At 39.8% G+C, this 13,515-nt stretch overlaps 1 protein-coding gene across 6 annotated transcripts in view; it reads right to left on the bottom strand.

Annotated features, from left to right (window-relative positions):
- Nucleotides 1–13,515, bottom strand: part of Kdm5b (lysine demethylase 5B) — a 78,136-nt gene that overhangs the window by 17,930 nt on the left and 46,691 nt on the right. For all 6 annotated transcript variants that reach the window (XM_031383343.1, XM_031383332.1, XM_031383319.1 and 3 more), the window contains 7 exons: nt 12,264–12,422; nt 9,869–10,050; nt 8,811–8,973; nt 7,206–7,325; nt 5,939–6,133; nt 1,853–2,034; nt 1,233–1,357 (listed from right to left, as the gene is read on the bottom strand). In XM_031383343.1, coding sequence (XP_031239203.1) covers nt 1,233–1,357; nt 1,853–2,034; nt 5,939–6,133; nt 7,206–7,325; nt 8,811–8,973; nt 9,869–10,050; nt 12,264–12,422 — 1,126 coding nt within the window. The remainder of the gene's footprint in view (nt 1–1,232; nt 1,358–1,852; nt 2,035–5,938; nt 6,134–7,205; nt 7,326–8,810; nt 8,974–9,868; nt 10,051–12,263; nt 12,423–13,515) is intronic.

The following is a 13,515-nucleotide window of genomic DNA, read 5'->3' as shown; positions in this document are numbered from 1 at the left end:
ACACACACACAGCACTCTCTTCTGGCTTCTGTAAGCGTGCGCGCACAAACACACACACACACACACACACAAAGGCAAGAGAATGAATGGCTGGAGGTGACCCAGGTTCAGGTACCAGCAGCCACACAGCAGTTCACAATCATCCTCAGCTCCATCTCCAGGGGACCAAGCCCTCTTCTGGCTTTAGTGCTTGTCAGGTACATAACACAGTAGATTCATATACAGACACATACATGGGGGCAAAACACATACATATAAAACTCTTCTGTTTTAAAAGAAAGAAGAAGTAATGATTAATGCCAGGGATGCTAAACTTTGATTAGAACTAGGAAATGTTAAACCAGCATTTCACTGACATCTTAATTTTATATTGCATTTCAAAGAATCCATTTTAATAAAATATATAAAGTTGCTATTATTTTTTTAAGATTTTTAAATTTAATCATTTATTTATTTTGGTTTACCAAGACAGGATTTCTCTGTAGCCCTGGCTGACCTGTAACTCACTCTGTAGGCCAGAGTGAGTTACCTGCCTCTGCCTACTGAGTGCTGGGTTTAAAGGTATATGCTACCCCATATGGCTTGCTTTATTTCTCTTTATGTGTATGGTGTTTTGCCTGCATGCTTGTCTATATACCATATGTATGCAGTGGCTGTGGAGGCCAGAAGGAAGTACTGTATCCTGTGGGACTGTAGTTACAATAGTCGTGAGCCACCAGGTGGATGACTGGAATTGAACCCAGGTCTTCTGAAAGAGCAGCCAGTGCTCTTAATCTCTGAGCCAACTTTCCAGCTCTATTTTGTTTCTTTTTAAAAAAAAGTTTAGTTTGTTCTTTTCTTTCTTTTTACTACAAGGGGTGGGTTGTCAAAGAAGGAGGGAAAAATGAGCCATGGTGTACATGTGGAGGTCAGAGGTCAACTCTGTGGCACTGGCTTCCCTTCTACCTTCACAGGGGTTCCAGGGACCTAATTCAAGATCACTGAGCCTGTGTGGCATGTACACAGAGCCACCTTTCAGGTTCCCCATATCATCTTTATAGCCTGTATACCAAGGCTCTGCTAGATGCTGAGGCCATCTGCCTCATCCATCGTCATTAAAAACTTCTGCCAAGGACCTGGAAACTTATTTAGAGTAAGAATTAAGTATGAAATTAGGCTGTTTCAAAAGGTCGGTTGCAACAAAATCCAACTACACTTTGCAGGTTATGAGTTCCACTTTCTGCATTACGTACTTTTCTTCTTATTGATCTTTGCTTCCAAGGCTTCATTCACATTTAAGGCCCACTCATTGTAAGACTCTGCTCGAAGCTTTAATGCATTCATCATCGGATAGAGATCATCCAGGGTGTATCTATACCTGGACACAGAACACAGACAGCAATGAGACGGGAGGGAAACAGACGCTATGTCCTCAACATTCAGAGACCTATAACAGAGATGCCACTGAGCGTTTTCTACTATTCTACTAAAGATTCAGCGTGGGCTGGGAAGATGGCTCAATTGGTAGAGCAATTTACTTACAAGAACAAAAACCTGAGTTTCAATCCCCAAAACCTACGCGTGGTGGTCTAACTAGGAAGGGCTCCCATAGGTTCAAATATTTGAGTGCTTAATCACTAAGGAGTGGTGCGACTTGACAGGGATTGGTAGGTGTACCCTTGATGGAAGTGTGTCACTGGGACTGGACTTTGGGGTTCCAAATGATCAAGATAAGTCCAGTATCTCCCTCTTCCTTTTGCCTTTGGATAAATAACATTCACACATAAATATAACAACTCATGTCTGCACACTCGTGCACATGCACACACACACAGAAATAGATGACTAGATGCTTTCCCTCAGCCTTACTCACCGCAGGTTGTACTTATAAGGGGGGCAGGAACACAACTCCTTCACATGATGTAGGCAAACTAGTAGGCCAGGTTTACAAGAGCAGGAGATGGCAGACATGAAGCATGTAGTTTTGCATTTTATACACTGCCGCTCATCATCTGGCAACAGCTCAAAATCCATTCTTTCAGAATCAATTACTCCCTAAAATAAAACCTATATTAAGGATTTGAAAGGATAACACAATCTAAAAGACCCAAGAAAATATGCACTGAATTAAAAGAAAAGCCTTAATAAAATTCATAAGCACTATTTAGAACTATATAATTGGGCTGGAGAGATGGCTCAGCAGTTAAGACCATTGACTGCTTTTCCAGAGGTCCTGAGTTCAATTCCCAGCAACCACATGGTGGCTCACACCATCTGTAATGGGATCAGATGCCCTCTTCTGGTGTGTCTGAAGACAGCTACATTGTACTCACATAGATAAATCTTTGAAAAAAAGTAGAACTATATAATCTAAAAATAACAACAGCATATTACTCTACTTGTCCAAGGAGAATCCCTCTTTGGGTAAGGCAAGTCCTCAAGTCTAATCATTTCTATTTGAGCAACAATAAAATTATTGATGAATTAATACTGCAACCTTACACCAAATTTACCTTACCAAAAGTTTAGGGCACACAGGAAGAGCGAAGACACATGCTTTTTATCACAGAGGAAAAAAACAAAAACAATGGGACACTTGAGAGGAGCTAGAAAGATGACTCTGATTAGGAAGAGTGAACACTCTTGTTGATGACTTCAGTTCCCAGCATCTATGCCAAGTGCCTCACAACCACCTGTATATCTAGCGGCTGCCAGAGAAAGAATGCCTTCTACCAACACACATACTTTAAAAACAAAATAAAAATGGGGAAGGAAGGGAGGGAGGGAGGGAGGGAGGGAGGGAGGGAGGGAGGGAGGGAGGGAAGAAGGAAGGAAGGGAGGATAAACAGAAGAAAGGAAACAAAGCGAAATGGCTGAGCAGAAACTGATTGGTCTCCTAATCATTTATATAGAAAGCTACCTACAGGAATCATTATTTGAGTCAGTAATAAACCCATTAAGAAAACATTTTAAAGTCACAAGTCTTCCAAAGTGAACACTTCAACTGTAGCACATCCCATCTGACTCTAGTAAGCCTGGCTGAGAGACATCTCTTACCATTTAAAGCCACATTTCTACCATCTTTTCTTATCTGCATCCAAATTCAACCTTAAGAAGGCCAATTCTGGTTAACTCAATTTATGACTCATTAGACTTGTTTTACTTTAATATTTTAATAATTTCTGACAAGTACATGTTAAGTCATCAATGACAAGGCAAAGTGAAAAATATGCTAATAATGAACAGATTTTTCACTTTAATCATGATCGCTGAAAATGACTTCTGTGGACTGGAAAGATTGAGGTTAAAGAAGAACAAATACCAACTCTGAATTTGTACTGGGAATGGAAATTGTGTAGTTTATACAAAATTTTAATTTGTAAATTCCACATCTAGGGCCAGGAATAGTTTTTCAAGTTGCAGAATTTAGCTACCATTATTATTTATATAATATTTTTATTGAGAATTTTCTACAAATGTATTTTAATTACATCTACCCCTACTACAACCTCTTCCCAACATACCTTTCCCAGTTTTATGTCCATTTTGTGTTTGTTTGTTTTTAGTCATTCCCACATGTGCATGAGAGTGGGGCCATTGGTGGAGTACAGGGCAGCCTCCCATAGATACAGCCCCTAAGAAAAGCCACTCAACCTCCTCCAGCAGCTATCAGCTGCTAAGAGCTCTTCAGCTAGAGCAGGACCTACCCCGCCACGCTGGAATTTTAGTCTTAGGCGGGTATTCTGCAGGTAATCACTAGCTACCCTTATTGATGTAGACCTTGGCAAGTCACTTAAATCCACTAGGCACTGCTTTCTCCAACAATAAAATATCAGGGAACAATAGATATCTTGCTGGTGGTCCATAATGAGCTCCCAATAGACAACATTCCAGTACTCTATATACAGTAGCAAATAAAAAGAAATGCTTGTTTACATATCTGGTTGACCCAAAAGAATCAAAAAAAAAAATCTACTAAATCAAAATCCTAACAAGAAAATGCAAATGAACTAAAAGACATAAAAATAAATTTTTAAAATAAAGAACAAAGCTAGGGGTTAGGATTAATAGCTCAGTTGGTAGAATGCTTGCCTTATATGCTGCTCCAATCCCTGCATTCCATATCAGCACTGAATAAAACTTAGTATGCTAGCATACCTATAATCTTAAAACTGGGGACGTAGAGGCAGGAAGGTCAGAATTCAAGGACATTCATGTCTACTTATAGAAAATTAGAGGGCTAAAGAGACAACAATGTTAAAGTGTGCAGATCTTGCAAAGGACACAAGTTCAGTTCCCAGCACCCCTGTTATAGAGCTTACAACTGTCTGTAACAAACATTTGACATCCTATTCTGAACTATGTGGGCACTGAGCTCCCATGCACAAAACTACATGCATACATACAAGAGAGAGGGAAAGGGTGAGGAAGAGGAAGAGGGAGAGGGAGAAAGGAGAGAGGAGAGAAGGGAGGAAGGGAGAGAAGGAGAGGGAGGGAGAAGAAGAGAGACAGAGACAATATTATAAAAGTAATCACTAGCAATTTAGTACTAGCAACAAGTTAAATTCACAGGTCTTAAACCAAGGTACCAAGGCAATTCAGAGAGAAGTTTTTAAGACACTGAAGGGACAACTGGACATCCATACGCAAAAATAAAGAAAACCAACAACACTTTAGACTTGTGTTTTATACAAACAAAAATTACTTAAAATGATCCAGAGGCCATTCATATTTTAAAAATATGAGATATAGAGAAAATCTTTGTGATTCTGGTTCTTTATTATGTGCAACTGTCTTAAGTAGGACACATAATAAACAAAACTTAAAAGAGGCAACCTTGTAATCTAGTACTTAGAAAGTAGAAGCAGGAGGATACATGAAACACTATTAGAGGAGAGAAAGGGAGGGACGAAAAGAGGGAGGGGACAGACAGAGGAAGCAGCACTGATGAAATAATATAATTTTATAATCAAAACAGACAAATCATGTGAAGAGATAGTTTACAAAACTGATATAAGGGATAAAATGCAGTCAATATAGAAAAAATTACATGTCAATTAGAATTGTTTTTTGTTGAGAGCTATAATGGGACAAGCAGGTGATCATCTGAAATGCCTGCTTCAGATTATATAATCTGCAACAGGTGCACCCTTACTATCAAGGCTGTCAGGGATTTATTTTAGGAAAGATTCCTGCTATTAACATGCTTTCTTTTCCTGTTATTATTAAACATATATAACAATCACTAAGTAACACCCCCGTGGAGCAGATCTCTGCAGATCCACGAAGATGTACTGTCTTGTAGTGATGCTATATAGACAAATAGATGACTTAAATCTTAATGATGGTCCTACAAGAATTCCTAAAATGTTGTATGTGATTATTAAGCTCTTTTATAGTGGGACTGCTATTAGTTCCTTTTCTGATAATTTCTGCCTTTCCCCACTTAGTCCCCGCTTAGGATTGTTCCGCTTTTCCCCTTGGATAGCTTTCATAGGAAACTTTTTACAACGCAGTAATAAATGCTATAATAACTTTTCTAAGTGTCCCTTTTTCCTCCTGTAACTTGGGATTAGCAAGCTGAAAGTTAGAGCTGTGCAATTCCTGCTGAGCTAGAACAAAGGCCGCATTGCTTAACCCTCTGCTGTTAGGCTTCAGGTGTTAATCACCTAAGCCTTTTACCTCAGAAGGAGCAAGAAAGTTTTTAGGACTTTTTAGGAGTCAACATCAGCTTTTCAGTACAGTTAGAGAGCTAGAAACACTGAGACCCTAAGACTTTAAAGCCACACCAGAGACCTACTCTGTGACACACCACTACCCTCTCCGGGCTGGGAGGCTCCCGGCAGCTTTTGTAGACATTAAATAAATTATGGAAAAGCTTCGTAAAACAGTAGTAAAGTACACAAGAACTTAGTAAATTATAGTCAATGACATGGAACTGGATTTCCAGAAACCTTACCAATTTACGGACAGTTTCCCTTAAAGCTTTTTCATCCTCAATCATGATGGCCATGTCCTTCTGAACAGTTGATGCTACTACAACGTCTAATACATCAGCCTTAGAAGCCATTTTACATATCATTTCATCATGGGAAAAGACACAATAACGGTGCAGCAAGCGATAATGCTCCACACACTGGCGGCCCAATGGTAGCTGTGTACAAGGCAGAAGGAAATGACATATTCACTTTTTTAATTTCCAAAGACTTCTGAGTTACAATATCATATTACCAAATAATACAATCTAGGTCAAAACACCTATCACTTATCAACCCTAAACTAGGCTCAGAATCCCAGAGCCCTGGGCCTACCACTGTGCTCCAAAGATGTAACACATTAGGTAACATAGCTGAAAACTGATTTAGGAAAAAGATATATTGATAATGAGTTAAGGGATGATGTGGAGTATAACTGGTAATATTAGTACCATTAGTAATATTCCTCAAGCAGCAGTGATAAACTGAAACCCTACTACATTTTAAGACTGGAATAATTGGTACTATTTTGCATGCTTTAATAAGCCTTATTATGGCCGGGCAGTGGTGGTGCACACCTATAATCCCAGCACTTGGGAGGCAGAGGCAGGTGGATTTCTGAGTTCGAGGCCAGCCTGGTCTACAGAGTGAGTTCCAGGACAGCCAGGGCTACACAGAGAAACCATGCCTTGAAAAACCAAAAAAAGAAAAAAAAAAAAAAAGCCTTATTATACTAATTAAGGCCTCATTGTAAGTAACTAGACTCTACTCTTCAGGAAGAGTCTTGCTACAAGTTAGGTTTCCCAAAACCTGCTGAAGGAGGATGGTTTGCAATACAGAACTCAGGACTAGCCTTGACAACACTGGAAAAAAACAAAGACAAAAATACTGCTCTATAGCCTAAAACTTCATTTAAAACTTGTACAGTTTAAAAGAAGTGGCTTGAGAGCGGTGGCTCAGCAGTTTACAGCAAGTGCTGATTTTTAGAGAGGTTGAAAGCACAGTTCAGTTCTTAGTACCCATGCCAGGCTACTCACAGATATCTGTAATTCAATGACCAAATGAGCTCAAACACACACACACAGTGCATGTCTGAGCTGTGTTATCGAGTGTCTTACCTCATTGAAACTGGAAAGAATTTGCATAGAAGCCAGATGAGTAGCCAGGCTTTGTGACAGTTTTTAAAGCATTTTATGCTATTTCCACAAGAAAATGGTAAGATTTCAGAAAGCTCAAATACACAACACATACCCAATCAACAGTGCAGAAGTTAACAGCCTCGGCAAAATTAAAACCTTGGTTGAAGCCACTGTGGTAGGCTCTTGGAAACGTAATTACAAACTCCCCAGCACACTGATTCGTTCGATAAACCTACAGAGACAGGGATGAGAGATTAAGGTTTTATAGTAACATTCTCAAAAACAATTTGGACATAAGCTCTCAGATGATTCTCTAGACAAATAGGACAGGACTCAACACACACACAAACACTCACATACAAGCACACACACACAAGCACACACACACACACATTCTATCAAATCGAGGAGAAAAAAATTACTGTTAGAATCATCTGGTTTCTGCCACAAGATGGAGGGTATACCACACTAACATAACTAAATAGTCTCTGAACAGAAGACAGTGCTCATACCACAAAAATAAGAAACCACCGAAGAGGCAAGAAACACTTTTTTACAATACAATCAGGAATCTCCTAAGTACAGCCACAGTAAAGCAGAGACAAGAAGCTCTCGACTTGGAAGACAATCTAGACTTCAGAGCAAGTTCCAAACCAGAAGTGAAAAATTAATCCACTAATTTTCCAAAGCCCTAAATCTAGCCTCTATGTTTTATTCCAATTTTGACAAATTGGAAAAAAAAAATCAAAGAAAAATGCTAACAATGAAGACATAGTAAAAAGTATTCATTGAATACTTTTTATCATTACTTTATGGTCCATGAATACATACTTAATGGGTCCTCCATAAAGTCCTCAGAAATCCTGTCTGAAAAATCAAGATAGATGATCCAAGGAACAACGCCCAAATGCAGATACACACAACACCCAAAGGTGCTTGAGGAGGGGGAGGGGTGAGGCAGTAAGCAATGTAAAACCGACAGTTCTGGCCAGGAGGCAGCACTAGGACACGGTGGAAACCTAGTATCCCAATCCTAAGGCTCTCAGTTCAACTCCCAGCACCACCATCAAAATTAGTCCTACCAAGCCTTCCATTCTGGTTGAGACCCCACAATTCACTGTTACTTCTTTATGGTGTATTGGAAATTAAAGCCAGGGGTTGTGCTTATCAGACACGCACCCCAACAAACATCCCTACTCAACTTCCTTGGTGTAAGAGACTAACACCAAGAATGGAAATGAATCAATCAAGAGCACTTTATAAATTTATAAATACTTTTAGATTCATAAGTTTTCTAAATTTGTAATATTTATAAATATTTTCAAAAATATTTTAAAACTTGAGTTTAGATCTAACTGTAACTAGCTAGCCTTTTTCATAGTAAACTATTTTGATTTGCCAGGTAACTTTTTATATTTTTGTTCACTAAACTTATAAATCATTACAGAAATCATTAGCAGTAACGGCTACACAACCTCCAGCTTACTGAACTGTAAAATGAACTGCACTCATCTGCAAAGCATGTCATTTAGTAATATAGGAATTTACAGTTTCTAAGCACCTGGCCCACTGGCATCGTGCTACACAGCACCCGACAGCTGCCTCTGCTCTCACGTTATATATTATGGGGGGTGGGAGGGGACACCAAATAACTTTTTAAAGGGAAGGGTTGCTAGAGAAGCAGTGCATGGTGGGTGGAGCGCTGGCACAGACGTACAGGCACTTCATGAGTCATCAGCGTGTTGGGGTTCATGATGGTCACAAGCTGGTGGAGGAGGTCCGGCTGGGACACGAAGAGCTCTGGAGCTAGCCTCTTCATTACGTTCTCTAGCTGCTCAGCAGCATATCCAGGAACTCCATACCAGGTTTTCGGCTCACCCCTGGAAACAGATTAGAAGAATCAATTAATTTGTAGCATAACACAAAGCAACTTGTTAACTAGTTCATATTTTTCTGGCCTACAAACAAATGTTCAAATCAAAGAAGTATCAGGACAAGCAGGAGTGCATTTCCCACCACCACAAAGATGGGACTGAGGTCCTCCCACATGCTACTCCACAAACATGCAAGTACATAGTTTCTAAATATATAAGGAATCACATTTGATACAGCACAGTTACTAAGACTCCCTACAGCAACCAAGGATTGCACCCTTCTGTCTTCCTTTTCCCTGCCCATCCTGCTGAAGAAAGCTTAAGTCAAATACGAATGAAGCCATCAGCATTTCTAAAGAGCCCTCATTCTTCCAAACACTTGAAATTTTTAACCAATCAGTGCCATCCCTGTGAGGTATAAAAAACTTCATCTTCCTGTTACAGCTAGCTGAGTAACTGCCAGAGAAAGCAGAATCACGCTGAACATCCAAGAGCCAGCTCTCTTTTTTGTGGTACACCCTCAAATTTCTCTGTAGGATTCAAGTGGGTTATGAATTTTAAAATATTGTTGCACTTATAAGTAGAAGAAATAAGGTGAGGGTATTACAGCTGTAGGAAAAATGGCTTTGGATGAAAAGTTTAGTGTTTTTTAACTTATTTTTAACTTTTTAAGTGTTTTTTTAACTTACTATTCCTAGATAGTATTTCTATGATAGATATTCTATGATTTCAGAGAACTATGTAGAAGTGAAGTGCCCTAATCGGATAGGAAACCTAATGTAACAGAAGCTAAAACAAAAGGAACTTGATATTCTCAGTCACGAACACCACATTTCTGAAACAGGAAATCGTCCTTCCTCCCCACTTGGATAGTCCTCCAGACTCCATAAAGGATTCTCACCAGTGCAGGTAGTTGATTGAATAGCTCCAGTGGTCTTCAATATGCCAACAGAAGGAAGAAAAGCACATGCCCACATACAACCAGGGGAGCTTCATGCCACATATATCAGCAGTAATATGAGCAAGGACAGACTGCTCCATCACTGGCATGTTGTTCAAATTCCAGCCACTATCAAGATACTCCTAAAATGAGCCAGAAAAAAAAGATAAAGCTACAGCAGTATCATACTAACACTTTAGAAACATGGTTTTGTTCCTTCTTTTTTACTATATTCATTTGGGGGTGGCTCATGTGTTCAGGTACTCAAGGTCAGAAGGGAGCAGTAGACACAGGAAGTTGTGAGCAGTCTGGCCTAGGTACAGGATACAGCTCAGGTCCTATGGAAGAGAATCAAGTGCTTTTACAACTGCGGGGCCATTTCTCCAGGCCCTAGAATTCCATTGCTTTCAGATGTCTACAGAACTCCTTCAAAATAAAATGAAGGGCTTAGGGGTTGAAGCAGAGGTGCCACTATGGTGATTTATAGACTTTAAAAATGTTAACACACACGCACGCACACGCACACATACATACATACATATATACATCTGCTCATTTTGTTTTTATTTTGGAGACTGTACTGGCTGGTTTTGTGTGTCAACTTGACACAGGCTGGAGTTATCACAGAGAAGGGAGTTTCAGTTGGGGAAGTGCCTCCATGAGATCCAGCTGTGGGGCATTTTCTCAATTGCCCCTTGTGGGTGGTGCCATTCCTGGGCTGGAAGTCTTGGGTTCTATAAGAGAGCAGGCTGAGCAAGCCAGGAGAAGTAGGCCAGTAAGGAACATCTCTCCATGTCCTCTGCATCAGCTCCTGCTTTCTGACCTGCTTGAGTTCCAGTCCTGACTTCCTCTGGTGATAAACAGCAATGTGGAAGTAAGCCAAATAAACCCTTTCCTCCCCAACTTGCTTCTTGGTCATGATGTTGTGCAGGAATAGAAACCCTGACTAAGACAGAGACTGAAGAACATAAACTGAGCATAAACATGAAGTTCAAAGCCACTCTTAGATGTTGTGGTGGTTGTCCTGAGAGGAACTGAAGCTGACCAGGCCTGAGAGGCAGCTCAGGCTGAGGTGTACTACTTTCCTGTCTAGCAGTGGCTATGAGGGTGTGGTTGTTCAGTTTGTGAAGACCAATCAAGCTGCACACGTGTATATACTTCTCTATATGGATGTAAATCTTAAAATGAACACCACAAACATATACACTGTAAATCTGATTGCCCAAGGATAGACAGAAATCATTTGTGCTCAAGAGTCCAGCTGCATGAAAAGCAAGACACTTATAAATATTAAAATTCATTAAGGCCTTGATCGATCATTCTTTAAAGAGGTCAAACTTAAAACCTGAAAGAAAGGGCAGTAATGACGTTCCCTCACCACCTCAGCACAGAGCATGACCAGAACAACTAAGGGTTTTTGAGAACTTAATTTTTCTTGAAATTAATAAATTCAATAATTAGAAAATAGCCAATAAAAGGAAAAAATAAAGATGATATTTTCTACTCTTCTGGTCAGATAAAAGTAATAATATCCATCAGAATCAGTCATGCCAGTGAAAACTTACAGATTATACTTGTAAACACAACAAGGAATGTCATTTGTTTAAAATAATGCACCCCTGTAAATTAAATGATCTAAATAGCCATCTTTGATGGTTTTTCCCCCTTAGAGGAATGAGTGTTATGAAATCAGAGAGAATTAGAAACTTAACCATTGTTGCCTTACTTATGTAAATGTAATATATTTTCTAAGGGAAAAAAAAATATATATATAGGTATTTCAACAAATCAAATAATATCCCCAAACCTGAAATAAAAAATAAATTTAAGGCTATGCTGAAATTAATTTTAAATACTTTGAGGGCCTAGGGGAAGTGAGAAGCTCAGCAGTCAAGAGCAATGACTGGTCTACCAGAAGACTTGAGTTCAATTCCCAGCAACTGTGTGGTGGTTCACAGCCATCTGTAATGGGGCCCAATGCTGCCTCTGGTATGTCTGAAGACAGCGACAGTGTACTCATAAATTAAAAAAAAAAAAAAAAAAACTTCGGGGCAGGCAGTGGTGGCGCACACCTTTAATCCCAGCACTTGGGAGGCAGAGGCAGGCGGATTTCTGAGTTCGAGGCCAGCCTGGTCTCCAGAGTGAGTTCCAGGACAGCCAGGGCAACACAGAGAAACCCTCAATCCCCACCACAAAAAAAAAAAACCTTCAAGCTAGCCAAACAGAATTACAGAACTTCACTAACAATTCCCAAGGTTGCTGTCTGTTGAGTGAGGATGTCACTAGTCCAAGGCTGGCTGTGCTTTATTAATACAGAGCTCCACCTCACACACAAGTCCTGATAGCTGGAGCCTACCTCTTCCTCAGGAGAAATCTTGATTTTCCCATCTCGAACAGGAAAGCCACTGCCAAACTCTTTTGAAGCAATATCAGCTCCATACTCCACTGTGACATCTTCCTCAATAGTGCTTACGAGCCGCCAAAACTCCTTCTCCACCAGCTCTGTGGGAACCATCTGCACGTACAGGGAAATTAAAAGAGTAAGGTTTTTCATTCATTCACAAACTGTTTAACTAGTTAAGAGATGGAAAAATCTGTTCATGATTTCTAACATGTGAACAAGTCTATTTTCTATAATAAATTTTAAAATAAAGAACTGTAATAATCAGCTGAGCAGTGGTGACACATGCCTTTGATCCCAGCACTGGAGAGGCAGAGACAGGTGGATCACTGAGTTCAAAGCCAGCCTGGTCTACAATGAGTTCCAGAGCAAGCAAGAATACACAAAGAGATCCTGTCTTTAAAAAAAAAAAAAAAAAAACCTCTAAGAATTAAGAATTCATGTTCACTGATCATAAACCTAGCTACAATTACGAAGAAAGGCCAAAGAAGTAAAAGTTTGAGGTTTTTTAAAATTATTGCTCTTAGCTGGCAGTGGTGGCCCAAGCCTTTAATCCCAGCACTTGGGAGGCAGAGGCAGGTGGATTTCTGAGTTCGAGGCCAGCCTGATCTACAGAGTGAGTTCCAGGACAGCCAGGGATACACAGAGAAACCCTGTCTCGAAAAAACAAACAAACAAACAAACAAAACCAAAAAAAAAATTATTGCTCTTGCACAGGTCCTGGGTTCAATTCCCAGGACCCACGTGGGTCTGTAACTCCAGATCCACAGGATCCATTGCTCTCTTCTGACCCTTTATGGGTAAAGCACACACATGTTGCACACTTATACATGCAGGCAAAAATACTCCTACATCAAAAACAAAAATGAATACTTTTTAAAAAAAGCAATAAAAATAAAACAAATTACAGAATATGAACAAAAAAACCCTTTGCCTCAGCATGTCCAACAATATAAAGCTATCAGGCATCAGGAAACTGTTCTGTGTCCAGGCCCTTAGTGTTTTCAACATAAGCCAGTCAACATGCTGATTGTGCAAATATAAGAATGGACTAAAATGTATGAAGAGTTAAAATATTTCAAGTGAGATGGATCAGCAGGTAAGACTGCTCTTCTGAATGTCAGGAGTTCAAATCCCAGCAACCACATGGTGGCTCACAACCATGCATAATGAGATCTGTCGCCCTCTTCTGGTGGTCTGAAGATAG

Source organism: Mastomys coucha, unplaced genomic scaffold, assembly GCF_008632895.1.
Source record: "Mastomys coucha isolate ucsf_1 unplaced genomic scaffold, UCSF_Mcou_1 pScaffold1, whole genome shotgun sequence".
Classification (NCBI taxonomy): Eukaryota; Metazoa; Chordata; class Mammalia; order Rodentia; family Muridae; genus Mastomys; species Mastomys coucha.
Note: the sequence above shows the minus strand (reverse complement) of the source record. Positions and strands in the feature narration are given on the sequence as shown.